Source organism: Cinclus cinclus, chromosome 26, assembly GCF_963662255.1.
Source record: "Cinclus cinclus chromosome 26, bCinCin1.1, whole genome shotgun sequence".
Lineage (NCBI taxonomy): Eukaryota > Metazoa > Chordata > Aves > Passeriformes > Cinclidae > Cinclus > Cinclus cinclus.
In genome coordinates, this window is record NC_085071.1 from 3,242,066 (window position 1) to 3,267,148 (window position 25,083).

At 41.6% G+C, this 25,083-nt stretch overlaps 1 protein-coding gene across 6 annotated transcripts in view; it reads right to left on the reverse strand.

Moving 5' to 3' along the window:
- Nucleotides 1–1,557: 1,557 nt before the first annotated feature.
- RLF (RLF zinc finger) overlaps nt 1,558–25,083 on the reverse strand; it is a 46,868-nt gene continuing 23,342 nt past the window's right edge. For 3 of the 6 annotated variants that reach the window (XM_062509228.1, XM_062509230.1, XM_062509229.1), the window contains 4 exons: nt 16,384–16,586; nt 11,137–11,273; nt 6,862–7,003; nt 1,558–6,693 (listed from right to left, as the gene is read on the reverse strand). In XM_062509228.1, the coding sequence (XP_062365212.1) occupies nt 1,969–6,693; nt 6,862–7,003; nt 11,137–11,273; nt 16,384–16,586 (5,207 nt within the window). In that variant the 3' untranslated portion in view covers nt 1,558–1,968. The other 3 variants (XM_062509231.1, XM_062509234.1, XM_062509233.1) reach the window with 3 other exon arrangements.

The following is a 25,083-nucleotide window of genomic DNA, read 5'->3' on the forward strand; positions in this document are numbered from 1 at the left end:
TCTGATTTCTACCAGACTAAGGCATAACAGAACATGTCTGTGGATTTTTAGTCATTAACTCTTAATAAAATAATGCCAACTTAATGTTCTCATTATCTATTGGTTACCTTTTTTTAACTACATAGAAGAATGACTTGTCAAACACATTGAAGCCCGGTGTTTTCTGTAACCTAATATATCCCTGCAGAAGAACAGGGGAGATAAGGAAGTGCTGAGAGCTCTGCTAGAAAGAGAGAAGTAAGTCTGGAAGGTCTCTCATTGACTTGAAACTAAAGTCTCCAAATCTCAAGGAATTTACTTGAATTCATGCTGACCACGAAGGGACAGGTTCCACTGTGGGATACTCAAACCCTGAGCAGGTAACGGGGTCACTGTGGCCCAATATCTGAAGCAGACATCACATGTCCATTAAGTTTGCTGTTAAACTCTTCTCCTGTTTTGAGATGTTGAGGATTCAAGTATGTTAAAACATGACTCAAACTTGACATTAAAAGGAACTTTGTTACTCATTGAAACCTGTCTGATGCTGTTGCAGTACTTAACCTTTTGACACAACTTGCTTCCATTTTTAGAACTTTGTGAGAAGATTGATGCACCATATTTATTTCATTAAAAGACACTTATAGTTTAGACAGGAAATTACATGAAACACTCAGCAGTAAGCTACAGTTCTCTTGCTGGGTGTATGATTTTTAACTTAACTGTCAAGGATATCCAAATAACTTTATTTTCCTAAATGTAGTATATATTAGGAAATATATATATATTTCCTAAATGTAGTAGATACCATTTTTGCCTAATTTTGGTCACACCTCAGTTCACTAGACAGTTTGATAGCTGCCATCATTCCTGCACCCAGCCAATACTCATGCCCTGTTTTAAACATTTCCCCATTTTTTTCCATTTCCTTTCCACTGCTGCTTTTCAGATGACAGTATAAAAACCCAGAAGCCCCAACAACACCCAAGCCCTCAGTCAGTAAGGAGCTGTGATTGCTGCTTGCTCATTAGAATCCCCACAGGGATGGAGAAATGCCCCCATAGGGAGCAGAGATTCTGGGCCTTGTGATGTAGCCATGTGTGGCAAGAAATGTGATCCAGAACAAGAAACAGAGCTTAAAATATTACTCTTCTGGTGAATCATCCAGCTAGGTTTCATTCATTGCTAAAAAAAGCTGTCTGGGGAGCCCCTAAATGTGTACTGGTACTTTCATGTGACACAACCTGCTTGGAAGTCTGGCACCACCCATCCCACACTCAGGTGGTGCCAGACAGTCTCACAAGGCACCCTCTGCCTTTAAAGGAACAAGGACTTTCTCATGCATAAGTATAATTAGTAAGCCTGTACTAATTATAGTTCTTTCAAGTCTGAAAAAAGCACAGAGAATGTTGTAAAATAAAATGTAATACTTTACTTTTCTGTATCTATTTTATCAGTCAGATAAATTATCTACAAATGCATAAAACTTAAGCAACACTGTCCAATGCACTCAGAATGGTCCCAAACTCAATTACAAGTAAAGCACATTAAAGATTTACTGTACAGTAAACAAATGGGTGAAAAACTGTAATTTATTGAAACTCATAACTCAAAAAATATAAGATGCTGTAGTGTACAATATGTTACACAAAGCACCCTGGGGTGCACATTCAAGTCAAGTAATAACTCCATCGCCCCCCAAACCCTGGTACCCCAGTACTTGTTCCATATACAATCATGCACATTTACTCTTCAAGAGGAAGCCCCCAATATTCTGATGTGTTAAATAGCACCAAAATCAGCACTGTTCATTGAAAAAAATGGGGAGCTAAATTAACTTGGCCATTACTTTTTTGACAGATATTATACATTCATGGAATTATACAGTCAAAACTAACCTAAAAAGTGTGTACTGTAACAATTACTGTTCTAATTTGAAGTTCTCCCCGTACAGCAGTAGTGGAGGCTATCTGCTCTAAGCAAAGCTACTTATGTACTTCCTACACACAGCTCATCTGCCTTTTTTGTTGGAAATAAATCTATGAGAGGTGTGGAAAACTTGGATCTTTCAAGAACAACTACCGGTCGTAAGTAATGCAGCTGTTTTAAGGCAAGGTCTCCACAGTCCGTTAGGGCCTTGTCCAAGATTGCCCTCAGATTTTCTAGAGAAGGAGCAGATGAGGACTCTGACAGCAAGGGCTGGATCTCTGTTAGCTGCCCAGGATTGTTTGGGGTTATGATTACATTTTCATCACTGACAAAGTTGTTTACTGGTGTATTCCCTTGACTGTCTCCCTCATTTTGCAAGGTTTCGTCTACTGGCAACTGCTCAGGAGACTCCCATTCTACTACCTCATCACAATCATCATCATCATCATCATCTTTTCCCTCACTTTCCTGAATAAATTTTAAAAATGAAGACTCAAATCCCATTGGTTTATATGTCTTTAAATCAAATGGTTTGGACACAGGAGGCTTTTGCAATTTGTCTTTTGTAGCACAAAGTACATTTCTTTTTGCATTCTGATTGACCGCACTTTGCTGACATCCTTCTGGGTCCTTCTCTCTTGGCAATTCTAATTGTAAACTGGAAAAAGAAGAGCTATTCTCTCTTTCACTGCTTTCAGAAAGATCGTCAGTTTTACACACAGTTGTCTCCCTGGGGTTAGGCTCTTCCAAACAGGTGCTCTTTGAATTGTGGTTATATTTTAAAGTGCCTGAACACACCAAGGCACTGGCATCACAATTCACACTACTCGGTGGACATGGTTCTAGGTCTTCATTACTCACATCTGGAGGATCACAGGCAGGGTTTGGAACAAGGGATTTGTCACTTTCCTGCACAGACTCAGTATTTGCTGATCTGTCCTCATTACCTTCTACACCTTTTTTATCCAAGTCTGAAGCTGTGTCAGAGCAAGCCTGCTTTTCAATCATGATGCCACATTTAACACAAAGAACGAGTTTCTGAAGGTGCTGCTCAATGTACATGTTGGTCATCTGGTGCGTGCGCTTATAGTGCCTCACTATGCTGCTTTCCAGTTTGACCACAGACAGGCACCCCTGGACCATGCAGGGGTACTGTGTCTGGTTAGACTTCTCTTGGCACATTTGCAGGGCTTCCTCTTTTGTTTTGAAACTCAGCAAATGCTTTTCTCTGCTTCTGCTAATTCTTTTAGCTTTTTCTTTTAATTGCTTCCCATTCTGCTTGCTTGTATCAAAGCTGTCTTTCAAATAATTTTGCTCATTTTTATCTTTATCTTCATCATCTTCCTCCTCTTTCTGATTTCCAAAGAGACTATCATAGTATTCACTGTGTCTGAAATATACGTGTTGAGAATAGTGACTGTAATTTGTGAAAATTCGATTGCAGCCATTAAGGTCACAATGGATTTCAAAATCTTTGTTTAATTTTTCTTCATTGGCATGTTCTTCTATTAGGTGCTGTTTAAGCTTATTAAATGTATAAAATACAGCATGGCAGTGGGCTTGGTTACAAGCAAATCTGGCAGACTCAGCTTCAGAAAGCAGTTTTTGATCCTCTAAGATTTCATTGTGGAAGTCACTACAATGTTTAGAAAGAGCTTTAGAACACAGAAAACGCTTACCACACTCTTTGTGTTTGCATGCAAATATTTTTTTACATTTGACAAGTTCCCTTTTCGTTCTTGCTTTGTCTTTTTCTAAGCAGAGCTGTTCCTTATTATATTGGTGAACAGTTCTGTAATGGCGAATCAAACCTTTCTGGTTTGTGAATGCTGAATTGCAGCTTTTATGTATACAATGAAAGGGTTTGTGGTACTTATGCAATATGTAACATAAGTTTCCTTTAGCAACTGTTCTTTTGCTTCCTCTTCCCTGTCGTGCTTCCAGTTCCTCCCTATGACTGTCCAGAGAAGCTATGTTAGATGTTTTTCTTGTTGCATCGTTGTCTGTCTCTTCATTGGACTCCAAATCAGTCTCAGAGCAGCAGTCTTCCTTTTTTGTGTGACACAGCTGTTCAGAGTCTGAATGTCCAGGGAACCCAACGCTGTTTGCACAGGCAGGCACTGGAGCAGTGCTATTCTTATGCATGTTTTCTGTACATAAACCTACATGGTCAAACTTTTCACTAGGACACACCTTGTGAGCTACCCTCTCACAGCCAATTTGATGTTTATTTCTATAGTGAATTCGAAGATGTGTTTTTCTTGTAAATGATCTTTGGCAAATATGACACTTAAATGGTGAATACCGATGCTGGAACATATTTAGCTGAAGAACCATTTCCTTTGAATAGTTATGCTTTTTAACATAATGCATTAAGAGAGCTTCTCTGGTCACAAACTCACATGTACATCCGTGACATTCACAGAAAAATGGTTTAGCTGCCAGCTGAGTAAGGTACTGGCTGGGTAAGTTATCTTCTTGCTCTTGAAGGTGAAATTTTGAGGTAGCTTCATCAACTGAGTCAGGGCACTTGGAATCCCTAGATGAATAGCCCAGGAAAGATTTCTGTCTTGAAGAATTCTGAATGCTAGCATTTTTTAAGCTCAGATGTTTCAAGCCTAACATTAGTTCCAACATGTTATCTTCAATATCTGGTTCTTTAGAACTGTCATAAAAAGATGTTTCTGGGGAAGAAGGACAAGTTTCTTCCTTCAGGCCACTGCTTCCTTTAGCATCTACGGCACAGCACACGCTTTCTGGAGAGTCAGCATTTGTATCAGAATTATGACCCAACTCTGGACTCATATCTGTAGGGGATTTACTGTCCTGAGCATCATTCAGCAGATCAAGAAAATATTTAGTTTTCATTTCCATATTTCTTTTACCTTTAAAGTTGTATGGATGGGCCCTTCGAAGGTGTTTTTGCATACTTCTGGAATTTTTGTGGGTGGAACAGCAGCCTTCAAAACCACAGGAAAGGTTTTTTTCGTCAAAGCAAACTGCCACATTGGAACATTGTTGTTTCATATTTGCTGGATGGAAGACTCCTTCCTGGGACATGACAAAACCTGGAACTGACTGGTTGTGAGCCACCGTTTCAAGCAGCCGTGGTGATGTCTGACCTTGGCTTACTGCAGCCCTGTGCTCCCCACAATGCAGGCTGCAATTACTTTCACTGATTAGATCTTCACTGTCAGAGAGAGATTCTTCCTTCACGTGTGGAACTTCCTGAGAGCCTGAGGGATCCAAGTTATCATTCAGATTGGAACTTTCAGATTGTTCAAGCAGCTGAGACTCTCGAAGATAACTGGATTTTTCTTCCGAAACCAACCTTTCAAGGTTCAGTGCTTGCTTCCCTTCCCCATTTGACACTTGGATATCATGCGCTGCAAGGTGATTCTGAAATTCAGTTTTTGAATAATAAAACTTCTTGCAACCAAAGTAATTGCAGGTGTATGACGCATCTCTGAAGTGCTGCGCCTCGTGATGGTAAAGCTGCCCTAAGTCACTGAAAACAATATTACATCCATTTAGCTCACATTTATACCGAAGATCATCGTGTGTTTGTTTGTGGTTGAGAAGCTCATTCACTGAGCCAAACCTGGCGTAGCAGTCCATGGACACACACATGTAAGGCTGAGGCCCGCAGTGCACGCGCTCGTGCTCCCGCAGGTGGAAGGATGTCATGAAGTGCCGGCGGCAGAACGCGCACTTCTCCCTCCTGTTCTTCATATCCAAGTAGTGTTTTGCATTCTCATCGTTGTTTTGATGTTCAGCTTTCAGGTGTACACTTAAGTACTTAAACTGCTTAAATACTCTAGAACAATCTGTCCCAGGGCAGGGGTAGATGTCTCTGTCTTGCAGCTGGCAATTTTCCAGTTGGCTGAATGTGACATATTCCTGTGTGTCATCGTCAAAGCTTTCAGGGAGCTGTGCCTGGTGTGACCTTTCTGGAAACGCTGGTGGTGGGCTGCTGGAAGCTGTTGCCTTCTGCGGTGATCTCTCTTTTTTCAGAATTATTTTCTTTTTAGGTCTGTGTGTTCTACTAGGTGGCATCTTAACGTGTTCCATTACATGTGGTACAAAAAATTCCTTTCTCTTGAACTTTTTTGTGCAAACAGGACACGTATAAATACCATCTTCCATGTGCATCTTAGAATGATGCAGTATTCTGGCCTCTATACACTCCCTTTTGCAGAGCACACAAAAAAACTTGTATTGAAGCCACCTCTGGTATCTTTCTGAAGAACCAATTGGTTTTTTGACTCTTGCTTTTTCCTTAGGGTGGTTCATTGTGTCTTTCCCATCATAATATCTGTGTTCCTTTGTCTCATCATAGTCACTGAAGGAAGCTTCGAACACGTCGGTTTCATGGAGTGACAGATGACAACCTGCATCATCCTCAGAATCAGAAGCTGCCTTCCCTAATAGTTTAAGACAATGCCGCTTCAAAGTCTTCCAGTCCCAAAATTCAGGATCAAATGGCCAATATGCTTTCAAAGCTAACAGCAGTTCACAGCGGAGTGAATTTGGAACCAGTGCATTTTCTTCATCAAATTTTTGGTCTGGCTGCATATAGAGCTCTTCCAACGCGTTAAATCCAGTCAAAGTTGGCTCTAGTAAGAATTCTGTGAGCTGACAGGCTCTTCTAACTTCAAGATCTTCTGGTAAAAGGCATGCAATTGTTTTACACACTGATGTCTTCATCTCATCACTTCCATTGGACCTGATCTGAAGGGCTCTCACACATAACAACACAGACACAGCAAGTCCTGCTTCCTCTGCCTGTTTAAAGAAAACAAATATTTTTATTAGTATGTTATTAGGCACTTAATCAGAAAATATGAATAATGAAATAAGCTATATTTCATTCAGTTCAGTAAATTAAGAAAATAATACATTAATGCAAACAGCTCTAGCTGTGTCCAAAGATCCAGATTTTATCTGACTTACTTCAGATTGTATGACTCTTATCAAGAAAAACAGATGCTGTAGTGTCTTGGCAATGATGCCAAACTGACGACATCTCTCCAAAAAGGAGTCTAAAGAAGGATCTATTCTTCTCTGCAGTTTGCTCCAGAAAAGTGTCAGTTCCCTGTGAAGAGTTGAAAGCAGAATGTAAGAACATTGCAAATACACACCATTTGTGCAGTCGCAGTGTGTCAGTTCAGAGCTAATGCCAAGAAAATTTAAGTGTTATTCAAGGACAACAAACACTTCAATTATGTCCTGATCTCCAAGTGACACTGAAGAGAACTGCTCCTGTACCCCAGTCCAGCATCACATCAAACCCCAGTGTATGTCCTGATACTTACTGGGGAAAGACACTGGCACTGGGATTCATCTCACTTAATGCACATGCCTATAGCTGAACAGACTGTCTTTCTAGACTGAAAAACTCAGTCCCACACTTGCAGAGTCTTTACCTCCCAGACTGGAATTTAAAATGGGTAAGATGAATCTTAATGGAAAGTTCCCACTTCTCTTCCAATAAGCAAGCAGCTCAGCTGCTGATACCTGCAGCCAGGTGATGTGCCTGCCACTAAAAGGGAACAGAACCACCCTTTGCACGGCATTGTGTAAGGGACCTGTGAGGTGAAGGCTGTCTGCTGTCTCTGTGCTGTTATCTGCTTTTCCACTCACACCATGAGAGCACAAAGCCACTCTATTAAGCAATTTATTACACCCAAGGCAGCACAGCACTTAAGGATACAACCTGTCACTTGCTGCTGCTCTGCCAGCACATGGACTGCCCAAAACTAGCAGAGCCATAGGTTTTACTCTACCATTCCTTTGGTAAACATCACTTCTGCTAACATATCCACTGTGTATATCAACTACACACAGAGGCTTCTGACTGCAAGGTCAGCTACAGCCTTGAGAACTATCAGGGAGATGGTGGAGTACTGAAGACAGAAGCAAAGGGACATAGATTTTCCCTTCCCAGACTGAGTGATGTTACAGCTGAAGAGGTTTAACATTTTCCAGACACCCCATAGCTGTACTTTCCCTAGAACTTGTCTGACCACTGGGTAATCAGCAGTAATCTGCAGAAAACTATCTAGTTCTGGCAGGGTAAGAAAATGTGCTTACTACAGGTTAGAAGGGTCAGTCAGGACAACAAAGCACCACAACAGGGCAACAATGGACCTTCTGTTTTCCAGCAGCAGCAAACTGTCACGATTGGCTTAAATATGAGTAAAGTACCAAAGCTTTAGCTTCATCACTATGCAATCCACAAGGAGAGAGTGCCAAACACATTTTCCATTTCATCTGCACTTCACAGCTGTCCAACAGGTCTTTTCCTTTGTTTAAACCAGAATACTTTCAATTTGCATAATCTATACTGGTTCTCACTGACACTGCATAAGACAAGATACAGAGCAGAGTAAAGGGACTGGGAGGACTGGCTGGCAGCCAGCAGAACTGCCCAGGCCAGCCAGGAGCTAGCAGAGAATCTTTCCTCAACATACTGCTACTCTAAAAATCAAGAGGGTGTGATTGCAGGAAATCATTAATTTAGGAATCCTCCAATGAACAGAACATTTCCCAGCACACAAAATTGCTAGGGCTTGCCTGTTGACCCTAATCCATAACAGTACAACGGGCAGCAGGTCTGCAATGACTCTTGGCTTTTTTTTTCCTCTCTGCTCTTCTCTGAAAGATACGTAAATGTTTTAGTCACCACTCAGTTCTGGTCTATCAAATTACATAATACACCAGCAGTATACTATGAAAGGTGATTAAAGTTAAAAAAAATTATTGACTTGAAACACCATTATGCAGGTTTATGATTAAATATAAAAAAGTTACATTATCTTATAGCAATCAAAATCCAAAAGGTGTTAATGATATTACCAAAAAAACTTTAGGAATAATCCAAATCACCATGTCAAGCAGAGTAAAATAACTGTTCAGCTAAAGCCCTTTTTGAACCAGACAGGACCTTCTTTGAAGCTGTCCTGGGAAAACCTTAAAAAAGGAGCGTTGTATTCCATATCTGTACTACACCAATCTGCCCCAAATTGTTCCTCTCTTAAGACCTGGCATCTGGAAATGGAAGTGCAGAAGTCAGGAGTGCCAGGTCCTTTTGAAGTTGGGGTCACTCACACAGAAGCTCTCTTTCCTTTCGGTTCTTGTGGGGAAGCCAGGACAGCACAAGGCAGAAGCCTTCTTTTGTTTCTCTCTGGACTTTGGAGGGGGCTGCTTCAGGTAGGTCTTGGAGTAGCAACAGTAGCAACCCAAGAAGTTGCATGTTGCAACCCAAAATTGTTCACAGTGAAATCTGAGATTCAGCTACTCTGTATCTAGTGATTGCTGTTGTTACTTTGTTATTTACTCTTATTGGTATGTAATGTTATTTTGTATTTGTTGATGTTTCATTTTTTTAGTAAACTCCTATCTTTTCCCTCTTCTCTTCTTGCATTCATTTTTCCTTATTGGTGAAAAAGGAAGTGGTTAAAACTAAAATGGCAGGTAACTGATTTTGGAGTGTCCACCCCTTAAATTGCCTTAAACTGAGACAAAAGCGAATTAGGCAATTTCTGCCCCTTTAAAACCAGCAGCTGGTCACAGAAAGAAGAATGTCTTCCTTTCTGTTTTCAATTTAACTCATTATTTTAAGTGTATATTTTTGTTGCATTTAAACCTATATAATGGCTCTCAAAGGCCTGCTAGCATGTCATTCCTCTACATTAGCTTTAGCTGCAGGATGATACTAAATATCCAGATTGCACTGAGTCCATCTTCACATTTCCATCTTTCTAGCCAGCTCTGACATTCGTCATTTTATCAGTGGAGCTTCGTTTACCAATGCAGAGAATATCACCTAATCTCCTTTCTAGATTACTGCTCAACAACAAGCCCTACAATGACTTCAGTGCATGCCACAGTTTGTATAGAGCAGAGCTCTCATTTTCATTAGCCATAATGCATGTCCACCACATCTGTAACATGAAATATCACGGAATATCAGTCAAGCTGGCTGATCTGACAAAAGCAGTCCTCCACATTAGAAACTTTATGTCATATCAGCCACTTGAATTCATCTACTTTGTGGCTAAATAATTGCTCAATCCACATCTGTCCCCAGAAACAGAGGTGGAGGTCAGTGAAAAGGCCACTCCATTGAACAACTGCACCAAGAGCCAGGCATTCTGACTTTCAATCAACTGTACTTCTTAAATAGTCTCAAAGTGAGAAAGCAGCCGGATGGTCAAGAAATATTACACCAGCTTCACCATACAGGAGTCCATGAGAAAGTGAACTTCTGTGCTCCAGCATCCCAGAAGCTTTGCTCTTCAGTGGGTCCCGGTGGTGTTTGCTGTGTCCAGTGCTGTTGTACAAGGACTGCTAGGTACAGTACTAGAACTTCAAGTTACACATCTCTGCAATGTCAGCATTACCATCAGACAGAAGACTTCATTCTCCCATCTCATCCCCAGGGAAGGTAGCTGGAACTTGAGAAGACTGTAAGGACAGCAGCAGAGGGGGAGCTGTGCTCTGCATGGACAGGGCAGCACAGTCTGACCCAGCACCTTTCCTCAGAATGACTAAAAACAGTGTAGACATGATGACATGACACAAACGTGCTAACCTTCTGTAAGCAGGGACATATTTCTATTGCTGGACTGTGCTACCATTTGGAATTTCAAGCCATCACTGCCTGCCACCCAGGGCAGCCAAGTTTAAAGCTGATTTATGAATCTAGTACTACACTTCATGGAGTTATAGAAATCATAAAAATATAAAAAGACTCTCAGGGGGAAAGTGGAGAGAAGTTACAGGGTGCTGCTTCCGCTTATTCCTAGTACTGACATCTCTGTGGAACGGGTGAAAAAAATGCACCAGACTTTCATGGGGCCAAGTATTCCCAAGAGAAGAACAGGCTGACAAGATACTTTGTGGAACCACAAAGCTAAGGGTTTAATACCAACCCTGAGAACACTGACCCACCACTACTGACAGATCTACTTACCCCACAGAAGTATCAGTGTTCATGCCAATAGTGTGAGTGCTGTTTCAGTTTTAAAGTGTTTAAACATTGCTTTGGTCTAACTGCTCTATCAGCTAAGCAACTTGTGACAAAATAAGTAATTATCCAGGAAGTACTTCAGTCTGATGCACTTCTTAAGTAAAGGATAAATCCACCTCCTCTACATATTTTTGTACTATATTTGCTCAATTCTGGCTAGTGAGGAACAGTTAGCAGAAGCAGCTTATACTTACCAAGAGCAATACACATTTGCTGTTTGAAGCTGATGGGTAAGATAAGTTGTACAAAGAATAAATGCAGTATTTTCTTGTCCCTCAGATTCCAGGTTACATATGATGTCTAGTACCTCTTTGCAATCCACCTTTGCAATCTTAAAGAAAATTAAAAAGAAAAGGCACTTTATTCTCAGTATGTTTACAAAAGAAATGCAGATTTACTGTATCAAAGTCTCATGAACAAAACATTGTGTCTCCTGTACCCAGAGATCAGGCCACTCCTCTCAGCCACCAAATGGTATGAGAAGTTCACCTGTTAGTTCTGATCCCTTCTCAGTGTTTTCTTTTGGACAACCTTCCATTTTGGGCAGCTTAGCTAAATACTTGCAACCATCTATCTAAAACTTCCCATTATGTTTCTCTGCTCTTACAGGAATTCTTATGTTACTTTTGAAAATCAGAACCCAGGTCCAAAAAGATCAAGAGTTGTGAAAAACCTGGTCTCGTTCTCTTCATCCTAAGGTGCTGATACTGAACAACCACATTTCAAAGCATGAGGACAGAAAGAAAAGTGTTTAGAGTAGTGTGTTGATTTTGGCTTGGGTAGAGTTAATTTTCTTCCTCGTGGCTGGCATGGGGCTGTGTTTGAGATTTCTGCTGGACACAGGGTTGATAATATAGAGATTTTTTTTTTTTATTGCTGAGCAGCACTTACACAAAGCAAAGGAAGCTGGAGTGCACAGGAGGGTGGAAGGAGACACAGATGGGACAGGTGACCCACCCAAGTGACCAAAGGAATATTCCAGACCATGATATTGTGCTCGTTATATACAGTGAGAAGAAGGAGGAAGGGGAGTGTGTTGAGAGAGATAGCATTTGTCTTCTCAAGTCTCTGTTATGCATGATTGTGCCTTAGTCTCCTGGAGGTGACTGCCCATGGGTAGCAGTGAATTAATTCCTGGTTTTCCTTTGCTTGTCTGCATGGCTTTTGTTTCACCTATTATACTGCCTTTACCTCTACCTACAAGTTTTCTCACTTTGACCCTTCCACTTATGTCCCTAGTACCACTGGTATGGGACTTGAGCAAGCAGCCACGAGGGGATGGGTCTAGCCAGGGTTAAACCATGACAAGGAGACAAATCCCAAGGACATTCTGGAATGTCTACTTAAGGTAGTACCTAGCTGTGTACCAAACCAGGGTGTCAGCTTGGAGATAAGCCACAAACAGGAAGTACGAAGAGTGTTTACTATTAAGACAACACTAGGCTTTATCACACTGTTCTACTGGATCTACTCCACTTCACAGACTGTGTTCTAGCAATCTGTACTTTAAACAGCTGTTGATATTATAAACATTTCAAACTTCTTGGTCATTACGAATAACAATGACAGAGAACAAACGACAGGAAGTTGAACTATTTTTTGTGTACATCTCATTCAGCAGGAAGAGCAGGAGCAGGGGTATTAACCCAGTTTCCCATTCAGGCTTAACACTGGAATTCACTGAGCAATGCCAACATTTTCTAGGGTCCATTGACTTTTGGCGTTCAGTTTGAGACCCAGAACTGAGCTCTTGCAGCAGACATTTCCAGAGCAATTAATAACCCACAAAGCCTTGCAGATGTGTCTGTTTTGCATTTGATAAAGTAAAAGAAGCAGATTTGGAGGGGTGGGGAAGGGAAGGAGGGAGTTGACAGTGACTCACCCCCAGCAAGAGAGAATCCTCAGGAAATTATTCAGGTGACAGTGCTTTGCTGTCTAAGGGAACAGACACCACTGCTCCCTGCATGCCAGTGTCAGTAAGCACATACAGTATTTGTAAATCAAGTGCCACCTCCAGCAGGCTGGGGAGGGTTGACAAGTGAGCCCATAGCAATGGCCACATGACAGGACTGTGAAGATGCTGGTCACTGCCCAGGTGAGAAAGGGGCTCCTGTGTGTAACAGGACACTGTTGCATACCACCTTCCCCCAACACTCTCTGCCAGCAGCACCTTTGTTATGTTGTCATCAGCCTTTGGTACCTACAGCTACACAGGCCTTGCAGCTCAGGTGGGAAGTCTGACACTGGGCAACTCCAGCTTTCTCACAGTATTCTACCACCTCTCTCCACTCAACTATTCCTAGTCCTTATTGTTAACTATTTCAACCAGTTCATTTTATAAAGCAAAGTTTAAAAGCTAAAATTTAAGTTTAAAGCTAAGTGACACAAACTTTTGTCTTTGATAATTTCTACCATTATAGACTGCCATCTCCCTAATACTGCAGCAAATATTCTTTAATAATGCAGAAGTTGCCTGCAGCAGTTTGATAAAAGTCTGATCTTCTAAGTCCTGGGTTTTAGAAACACAAATATTGTCAGTGCAGGTAAGTATGGGACATGTTTCCTTCACAGATCTGAAGGGAACGTGGCAGACACGACCTGACAGAGCATGCTTATCACTAGCTCCATTAAAACAACAATCCCTGAACACCACCACCACCACTGTTTTAAAAACTACACCATTAAAACCTACTGACTAGGGTTTCTGAGGCTACGGAATTATAAATCCCACATTTTTAATATCCATCAGTTATTCTCAATCAGACCTAGGCTGACCAGAACAAGACCCAGAACTTCTGCTGTGCTCTGGAAGAGCAGGAGCTACTCCAGCTCCAGCACAAACATGGCCTGGCACTCCAAGTGACCTACAGCTAACAGCACATCAGAGCCCTTCCCCTCCCAGAGAACTCTGATACTTTTTTGGACACACTCATTCCCATTCAGGTCATTAACTACTGAGTAAGCAACAAGAAAATTGGTTTTAAGTCCCATTTATCTCAAACTTGGTCAATGACAATCTCATTTCAGATCTTGGGGCTTTTGCATTTTGTTTGTGAGATTTTTTTTTGCTGTGAGATCTTGAGGGGTTTTTTAAATATATTTAAGACAAAAAATTGAAATGTATGTCTTTAAATCATCCAACAATATCCAGCCAGTCACTTCAGTGACAAACCAGACACAAAAAGTGTCTTTTACCAATCCTGAAACACTGACCACCATTACTCTGTTATAAAGCCAACCAGAAGAATAATTTACTGGAAGTTAGGAGACTACAGAATGAACACTGCTAAAGTATTTTAAATTAAAACTGTTACAAAATTATGCCATCCTGCCCATGTTCTATTAACAAGTTTGCCAGTTTACTCCTCAAAGTTATTCCCAAGAAAAGACAACCATGTAAGATTCAACTTGTCTTTGTTTTCCATGTTACTTTATTTTGAAAGAAAAGTTGTAACATTACAGTGATACTTTGTTTTTTCTGTCACAATAAAAATTTCCTAGCACTACCTTAGCTTCTACCATTCTTTAGTAGGAGACCATGCTGATATTCTTTATTTGGAGAAGGCCTCCAAAAGATGACTGCTTGTTTTACAACTGGATTTTTAATGAATGGGATAAGGGGCATTTGCTTAAATTGATTCCCTGAAGAGCTTTACTTGCTGACTTTGGATCAGTCTTTCCCAAAGGAATTCCAATTTTAACAAAACCTACTTTGATAATATGGGATGGCTTTATGAAGCTCCTATGTGTCCCAGCAAACACTCACACTGACATTTGGTAGAAACGACCAGTTATGAATAAAACATTCAACATGGTGTTAATTTTAACTGGTTGTATTTCAAAATCCTTTTTAATTGTTAAATGTGGCTGGCGCTAGTGTCTCACAGAGAAAACTGTCTTATATCACAGAACATTTGGGGCTTCATGCTTTTGCAGTAGTTAATTACTGTGTAGGAGAACTGCTTTAATTAGCATTTTTATCAGTTCAGTAAATTGGCAAATTCGAGCCAAACACTGGAAGCCTGACAGTGACCCTTAATTCTTCTTTCTGCATCACACAGAGCAGCAGTGAACAAGCAACTCTAGAGTCCTATTTCCTGTTACATGTGTGCCTCAGAATCAATTCAAGGTACCAGGAGGTACCAGAAATGCAAGGGACAAGCTCATACACAGTGTGTATGTACACACACACAGAGTTACACACAGACATAAACACACGTGTTTACACACTTCTAGAGAAGCATGCACATACAGATACATTATACACTTCTGTGTGTATATGCTATTGCTTGTAGATACAAGTAGTTTAATTTGGAGAAGCTCAGCAATTTAACTTCCACACGTGACTTAGCCAGCCCAATCACATCCAATTCCTGGAAAGGGATGACCACACATTGTCTATTCTTCCAAAACAAATTCTTTTTCTTCAATCCTCCCCAGGCTATCTTCATTCTTATTCAAGCTTTCTGTAGTATTTATTTTCTTAGCTGAGCCCTCCTCTACCTACCCCATCCTACTCTAAACTTCAAATTTCACTTAACTCTTGTTCCTTTTATTACAGTTTATTCACTCTTCCCCCTGGTGGGGTTTCAGTCATTGCCACCTATCATTCCCCAACAGCTGCCATTCTTTGAACTACAGCACATTAAGGGGAATCTGGCTCAAAGTGAAGACTGAAGAGACACGTATACAAGTATTTATTTTTCACAATAAGCATTTTTAAAGGAAGGGTTATAAAAATAGTTTATACGTACAAGATCTATATGTACACTCTGCCACTCATGCAGGAAGTGCAAACATGAGAGTTATTTTTTTAGGATCTCAAGCTTCCCCTCGTTTCACTGAGGCTTACTCACAAAGTCCAAGTCTCACATTTAAAACTATACCAGATGCATACAGGTGAGACTGATCCCAAAACAGGTATGTGATATCAAGAGGCAACAGAGGCAAGAGTCAGTTGTGTTACAGCAGTTATGTGTGAACACAAATCATTGCTATTATTGTTACTGCAACAGGAAGACTGCTAAAAATGAGTTTAGAGATCAGGAAAAACAACTCCAAAGTATGTTCTGTCTGTTGAGCAATTTTTTTGTTCCTTAAAACTTTTCTTAGGTCAGAATGACTAGATGAAAAGTAATTGCTCTGGTACTGGTGTTTGAGTTAGAAAAGTCATCTTTCTGATTATATTTTGCTTATAATGTGAACTGAATTTATAAGTTTTAAGCTTTCAAATACATCTAATCAAGCATACATGCAGGCATACTTATCCACAGAAGCAGTTCATACACTTGTTCTTTTCTGCTGCAGTTTGCAATAGATTATTCCTCTTTTGGAACTCTGCTGCAACAGTTTCACTCTTTTGCTTCAGTTCTCAGTATTACATAATTTCTAAAATGCTTCATAAATATTATATTTATTAAAAGGGACTGTAGGTTACTAACCTCCTTAATGGAGTCTTCATTGGGCAGCATTGAACACACACATGTGATGTAGGCTTGGCGAAAAGATGAAGCATTTGCAATTTCTGGAGAATCTGCACACAATTTTGACAAGGAAGTGGCTTGGGGGATGCAGTTTGACTTCATCAAATGTTTTATTCGCATCTGCAGAAAGGAAGGCCCTTCTCGTGTAATCAATTTATTAGCTAGGAAAAGAAAAAATCCTTTGAGAATAGACCAATTTACAGATGACACTTAAATGAAATTGTCTCACTGCATTCACACTTTGTTACAAATCTGTGTATGGACAGTGCTCTTAGGACACTCTAGGCATAATTACAAGTGACAGCAATTCTCTCTCTCTCCCCTCTCCCAAACTCTGCAGGAAGAGAATGCTGTGCTACAGAAAACAGATCTCCACACGCAGCCACCCCCCACCATGCCCCCCAAAGACAGCACCATTAAGATGTATGCCACAGCAGTGGCTAAAGGACACTGATCACACCAGACAGATACCAGTAGTCTTACTGAGGTTCAGAACCATCACCTTTCAACTGTAGCTTTATATTCCAAAAAATCAAAAAATATTTCAACCCATTCATTACATGCTTTACAACTGGAAAGATTTCCACTCAAGCTCCTAAAAACCCCATGTAATGCCAAAATATGCAAAGTGAACTCAAGGGTGAAAATATGGAACTTCTGAACTTTGTGGGACTTCTGAAGAATTGTGTTTAAGACATGTTAGGCTTATGCTTTTAAGCAGATACTACTAATCATTATGAGACTTGATGAACTAATTCAAAAGTAAAAATGCCACTACAGATTATTTTTGTAAATAGCAAGCAAAATTTACTTATTTGGATTAAATACCTCACAGATTTAGCTTCATTCTCTTCTCAGGTGTTTATCATAGAAACAGAATTCAGTTGGAAGGGAGCCACAAGTCCTGCTCCTCAAAGGATTACCTCAAATTAATTATATGACTAAGAGCATTGGCCAAATGCTCTCTGGTGGGTTTGGTGCTGTGACTACTTTTCTGGGGAGCTTGTTCCAGTATCCAACCACCCTTGTGGTGAAGAACATTTTCCTTATGTCTAACCTGTGCTTACCCTGACACAGCCTCATTCCGTGTCCTCCTGTCCTGCTGCTGGTCACCAGGGACAGGAGATCAGCACCACCTGCTCACGCCTTCTTAAGGAAGGTGCAGACTGTGATGGGGTCACCCTTCAGCATTCTCTTCTCCAGGCTCAACACAAGCCAAGTGACCTCAGCTGCTCCTCATCAGGAGGAGCCTCAAGGCCTCCCTCTGTGTTGGTCACAATCCAGCAGTCTGATGTCCTTTCTGCACTGAAGCACCCACAACTGCCCAATCCAAAACATGACTCAAGGTGAAGCCACTTCAGCACAGAAAGAGCTGGACAGTCACCTCCCCCTTGACTGGCTGGTGCTGCTGTGCCTGATGCACCCCAGGACAGAGCTGGCCCCTCTGGCTGCCAGGGCACACTGCTTCCATCAACCCAAATCCTCCAGACCTCTTTCTGCAGGGCTGCTCTCCATCTCCTAGCTTGTCCACGTAACCAGGATTATCATGTCCTGGTGGAGAATTCATGACTTACTCTTGTTAAAGTTCATATGGTTGGTGACTGCCCAGCTCTCTGGTCTATCTGGATCTCTCTATAAGGCCTCTGCTCTCGAAGATCACAGAACCTAACATATCATCAGCAAATTTATTTCATGTACATTCAACTTCTGCACAAACATAATTTATGAAGACATTATAGAAACCTCACCTGACTGACTGCTCACCAGCCTGACAATCTCATTTACTATAACTCTTTGCACCTGACCTACTATGGACTTATCAAGCTGTGTCCTGCACATTTAATCCAGGGATGCTGTGAGAGACAGCAGCAAAGGCTTTGATAAAGTACGTGTACATTCCCTTGGCTGAATGTCATGGTTTGACACTGGCCAAACACCATGCACCCACAAAAGTTGTTCACTCTCTCTCCCCTGCTACATCTGGGCGCAGGAGACAAAAATTAAATGAGGACTTCATGAGTTGAGATAAAGACTGTGAGAAAACACTCCAAGGGCAAAACAAGCTCGACTTAGACGTACAAAGTGAGTTTATTACTAACAAAATCAGAGGAGGATAATGAGAAGTAAAATAAGCCCTTAAAAACACCTTTTCTTTCCCCCAGCCCCTCCCTCCTTCCCACCAACAGTACTTTTGGTCAGTTCAGCACCCAAGGTTTTTCTTCTGCTGCTCAAAGAGGAGTCCTTCCCCATGAGGCTGTGGAGACCCTCCCACAGAAGACAGTTCTCCATTAACTTCTCCAGCATGGGTCCAGTCTCATGACCAGCAGTCCTGCCAAAACTGCTGCCATGCGAGTCCCTCCCACGAGCAAACAGTCCTCCCAAAACTGCTGCAGCATGGGTCACTCTTCAGCAGGGTTCAGTCCTCCAAGGACAGGCTGCTCCATTGTGGCAGCAGGGCCCCCCTCTCTCCACTGGATCACAGCCTCCTCCAAGCATCAACCTGCTCCAGCATGGGCACCTCCCCCATGGGCTGTGGGTGGATCTCTGCATCCCCCGTGGATCCCCATGGGGCATGGATGGATTTCTGGAATCCCCAAGGATCTCTGCATCCCCCGTGGGTCTTCATGGGCTGCAGGGGCACAGCTGCTTCACCACAGCCTGCAAAGGAATCTCAGCTCCAGCAACTGGAGCACCTCCTGCCCCTCCTTCTCCACTGACCTTGGTGTTTCCATGCTCTTTCCCTCACATGTTCTCACCTCCTCCTCTAGCAGGAATTCAAGTTTCCCCCACTTTGTTTTGATTTTCTTCTTAAATGTGTTATCACAGGGGTGTTACCATCATCTATAACTGGCCCAGCCTTGGCCAGCAGCATGTCCATCTTCACAGCCATCAGGGACTGGCTCTGCTGGACATGTTAGAAGCTTCCAGCAGCTTCTTATAGAAGCCACCTCCATGCCCCCCCACTACCAAAAACCAGGCTGTACAAAACCAACAGGATGAAATCATATGCTTCAAAATAGCTGTGGTGCTATTTCCAGCTTAACATAAACGTCCAAACAAAGCCTTGACATGAGTCTCTGATAGTCTGTACATCATTCAAAAGACTCCTGCAGATTAAGAGGTGGTTCACCACATTCTTATACTACATGTAGTGAAGAATGTGAACCAAAGAATAAACTGGCTGATGCACTGTAGAAGAAATCTTGGAAAAGCATGAGATATTCTGATAAAACACATATTAGAATGGTGTTCTGCAGCATCTGTAGTCAGCCAGTTACCTCTGGTGCCTGCAAGAGACTCTGGATAAGTCAAAAGAGAATGCTTGCTTTACACTAACAACTTAAGAAAGTATTTCTATTCAACAGAGTGGCTCACTATCCAATAGTGGCTCTTCCACTATGTTAGCATCTTATTAGTACTATGCAATATGTGCAGTTAAGAAACCAACAGTATATAAATTTCTAAGACAGTACTGCACATCACACAGAACAAGGAAGTTTCCATGCTTTCTGCACTTAATATACTGCCCAAACAAACAGTGTGTTCTAACAGACACTACACTAGTTGGCAGAAAACTCACAATGTGCACATGAAGTGAGTTTTCTGTTCAGGTACACATCACGTGCCTGTGGTGAAACTTGTATTCTGCAGTAGTCAGCTTAGTGGTCCTTTAGAGAATCAGTTTAAGATTTAAATCTATGGTAATGATTTCTGTTTTTCACAGGAAAAACCTCTGAGCATTAAATTCTTGACTCAGATGACACTTTGCATTAAAGAAACTTCAATGGATAAAGTAGAAAGAGCTGCCTGACCAAGAGGCAGCCTGCAGTAAGATCTCCAGTTGCTAGGAAACAAGCCTCCTCTCTTCTTAAAAACGGCATCTGTATGACACTGAGCTTGAACACTCATGGAGGAAAGCTAACAGTGCTTCAGTATGGATATTTGATGTAAGAGGCTGCTACCACAGCACGATGGTCAGACCACTGTTGAGGGAAAAGGCCCAGAAAGCTTACCCAGCATCAGATCACTCACCTCTCCAAGTGGAACTGCCATTCATGGGCCTAGCAGGAATGGAGTTTAGTGCCCACAGGCAATTCAAAGCAATTCTATAAGTCCCTATTTCTACACCTCCTGGCTCAGTGAACACTTTTTTTCAGGTCCATAAGAGGAATAAAAGACATACTAGAAAAAAAATACTCTTTTTACCTCCTCTAAGAACTATTCAGATTCCTTTTGTTTACAAGGCCAGACATGCACTTGGCAACTGCTTAAATGAAGTTTTACGAACATGTCAGAGCCAGCTAGTCAAGACATGGGAAGTATTTTAAGACTACCTGCAGTCAGCCAAATTAAACACTTTCAGTTTAGCAATTACACTTGGATCTTGCAGCACAAATGAGAGAAACTCTGAAGGAGGTGGATGCTCTGCCAGATGCACAAGATGGGTCTCAACTTGCTGCAGTCTTTGAGAGTCAGTAAGCACATACCCCCCAAGGGTGGCAGGTCTGTGCCCTCAGGCCAATTCTTTCACACCTAAGGGAGTTCCTAGTGAACTCTGCAAAGGAGGCAAATGACAAACTGAGCTCCTCTGTCATGCAGATATCAGTGATGATGGCAGGAGCAAAATTCAGAAATGAGTCACCAGTCAGACATCTATCTTAGCACTTAGCTTTACTTATAAATGGAAAGTTTCCTCTTCCTGAAAAAGGAACAAAGCCTGAGGAATAGACAGAAAAATGAGAAGAGTTGTTTTCCCTCAGAGAACCTAATTTTGTACTCAGTCCTAAATCTGTTAACATTTCCATACATGTCCATGAACACTTTCTTCTTGTTCCTTCTCTTTCTAGATCTCCTGCTGTTATGTGTTCTGTCACAGTGTTCTATCAAACATCAAGACTAAAAGAGCTTGCTATTTAAATCAATGCATACACCCTGCAACCCTTCCCTCTTCCAAACCCTTTAGCTGAAAGGGTGGTGCAGTTTCAAACTCCACACATATCTTAGAAGTTCTCTTAAGTCAGGACCAAAAAGTAAGGTTAAGAAATTCCTCTCTCACCCAAAACACTTGCAGTGAAAGACAATTTAAGTTACACCACAATATTGTGAATACAATCTTTATAAAGCATGGATGGCGCTAGAGCATGAAAAAACTCTGTGGTCACTATGATAAACATTCCAGAGAAACATCTTGGGTGCACATTTCTGCTGAAAGTCTCTGTGGAAGAGGACAACAGGACAGTGTGCTGAAGTGCAGTAACATAAGAGCACACAACTGACACTGAGGTCTGTACATCACACAGCAGCAGCGTGCTGGATGGTGATCCCAGCTGTCCTCCAAACCAGCTCCCATCCAGACTGACATACCAAGTTGCTGGCATTCATCTGCTGCACTCAGCAACGAGCTCACCCCGACCTCCTTGGTTCAGGGTATGTTTGTTAAGACAAAAGGTGGAGGGGAAGTCTTGGAGTCAGTATTAAAGCCAGCTGCCTGAGGCACAGAAATACATGGGATGTTACAATTGTTGAACAGCATCAATTATGGTGCCATCAGGATGTTGGTACTGTTTAGTCACCTAAAAGCCCAAGTTGAAATGATTTAAAGCCCTTTCCTCAAGCAAATATCAATGCCCCAAACAACCATCCTCACCAGCTGACAGTAAAAACTGGGAATTAGCAGCCTAGCACATGGCAGTGCAAATTATTAACAGCCATAGAAAGCAGCAGACAGAACCCAAGCTGCTATAAAGTTCTGCTGGAACGAATTTGGCAAACCATATCTGTTCCTTTTCCAGGACAGTGCATTGAAAAACAAAATTAAAATTTAAAATTCTAAACAAGAAAGGCAAGAACCTGACACACCATCAGGATTGTTCATTCAAGTAGGCATCTGCTGATCATTAACATGAACTACCAGTTCATAAACCACAGTGTCAGCTAGGCACACTGAGCTACTCTCACATCTGACCTACAGTGACTCACAGCAGCAAAAACTAAGAATGCATGTCAGGTACTCATCACAAAAACCCAAAAAACATGAAATGCAAACTATTCAAAGAAACTAAGCCTTAGATGACAGAAAAAACCACTTTGTGAAGCTGTTGTTGTACTGAAGGATAAAATGGCAGTTTGACTAAGGCAACCAAAAATCCATTGCACTGAAGCTCCTACTGCAGCCCCTACTTCCAAGCCTAAAAGCACAACTGCCATCCCCTCTGGCACCTGCAGGAAGTACATTTGGATTCCTCCTATTTCTCTCAATTGGAGCCTGCTAGCACAGAACATGACACAAATCAAAGGAGTGACAGAAATGAAAGAAGGAAAACAAACCTCTTAACTCACCAGTGACTTATAATCTATTACATACAAATAAATACAAATTAGCATTTACTTTATATGATTCTGAAGGTAACAAATGATTAAGTTAATTCAGTAGACATTTAGAGACAGCTGCTTAATACCAACTCCAACCATGTCCTACACAAGGCCAAGAGACTAATCCCAGCTGCTCAGAGTTTCTGCAAGCAAAATAAAAATCACAGCAGCATTTGACTCCCTGGCACAGACAAAATACAGGACTGAACAAAGAAAAGGAAGCACAACAAAACCAAGATTTTATTAATCATAACACATGGTATCATACAGCTTAATGGATCAGACTGTATGTCAACAGTAACTTCTGTAGTCACTGAATCACATTTGTCTGATGGTACCAGTAAGATAAACCAGTTACATTAGCAGCAGATCTAAGAGTCAAAATATTTTCCATGCCATAATGGCACAGAAAGCAGGATATCTTTAAGCTTTCATTTTGCCTTGTACCAGAGCATAGGGTAACAACTCTGGCACATAAATTTTGCCTTCTAAGAAAAAAACAAACAAACAAACAAAACAAACAAACAAAAAAACAAAAAACAAAAAAAAAAACAAAAAAACCAAAAACCAAACCAAAACAAAAAAACAAACAAAAAACCAAACCTTGACATATGGCCTCAATCTACTTGGAATCATACAACATCTGGAGGTAGAAGAGACCCATGAGAATTCTCAGTCCAGCTCCCTGCTCCTCACAGGACTACTTCCCTTCTCCTGCATCACTTTAAAGTTTTATGACTCACAACATGCATTATTTTGATTTCTTTGAAATGTTACTGGATAGCTAGCAGCAGCTACAGGAGACTGAATTTTATGCCCTCTGTTGTCTTTCAAATGCTTGTTGTTTTTCCTACAACTCCCTGCAAATCTTCAATACTTCATTGTACTCTTTAGTCTTCCAAAAGGCTAATAAAACAAAAACCAACAAAAAAAAAACCCACCCCACCAAATAAAACCCCTTCCACCCCCTGTAATGGAATGGCACTAAATTATTGAATTACTGAATAATTACTTTACGGTATTTATAGCTATTAAATATCACCATTCCCCTATTTTCCAATTTCCACTACTAATAATGCTATTACTGTCTACCACTTTCACAGTACTTGCTGCAACTCAGAAGAGCAGAGCAGAACAGGACAGCACTTTCACATTGTGCTCTCACTCCTTCTACATGTCTGATATCACACTGAGCTCTGCTACTCTTTACTGTTCTGTGCATTGTTAACTGAAAACACTCAACCAATATCTAATCCATCCTGCTTTGGTGCTAAGAGGACACATTCAAACAGCTCAGAAAGATCATTTAGCTATGTCTAAGCAGCTATGCTGCATGTCCACAGGCCACAAAGGTGACACTTTTCTGAGTTTATCTGTTCCTTGATACCCTGAAAGCAAGCAAAAAACAAACCAAGGCTTCCAAGATTGCCACAAATGCAAGACACATGGCAGAAGCAACATTTCAGGCAGATATTCAACTTCTCAGAAGTACCCTTTACGTAAAATGTCTAACACTTTACTTGAGAAATGTGCTTTTGCCAGATTTGTTTAGTACAGGATTCCCAAGTCATATTCAGACTATTTAGGTGTGCCTGTGGACTATTCCAGACTACCTAAAAATGCACCTGTGCAGAAGAGCTCCAATGAAAGTCACAGAATTAATTACATTGGAAAAGAACTTTGAGATCACCAAGTCCAACTTATGACCTAACACCTCCTGATCAACTAAACCAAGGCACTGAGTGCCCCATCCAGTCGGTTTTTAAACACTTCCAGGGATGGTGCCTCCACCCCCTCCCTGGGCAGACATCCCAGTGCCCAATCACTCTTTCAGGAAGAATGTTTTCCCAATGTCCAGCCTACACTTGCCCTGGTGCAGCTGAAGACTGTGGCCTCTCGGCCTGTCACCGGCTGCCTGGGAGAAGAGCCCGACCCCACCTGACTACAGCTCCTTTCAGGTAGCTGGAGCGAGTGAAAAGATCCCTCCATGGCCTCCTTTTCTCCAGGTTAATCAACCCCAGCTCCATCAGCCACTCCTCCTTCACCAGCCTCCTCTGGACATGTCTGAACACCACAAGGTCTGCCCAGACCTGGACACAGCACTCGAGGAGCAGCCCAGGCACTGCTGAGCACGGGGGCAGAAGCTCTTCCCTGCTCCTGCTGGCCACATTCCTGACCCAGGCCAGGTGCCCTCGGCCTCCCTGGCCACACGGCCCCACCGGTGGCTCCTGTTCAGAGGGCTGGCAAGCAGCACCCCCAGGTCCCTTTCTGCCTGGCCACCGTGAG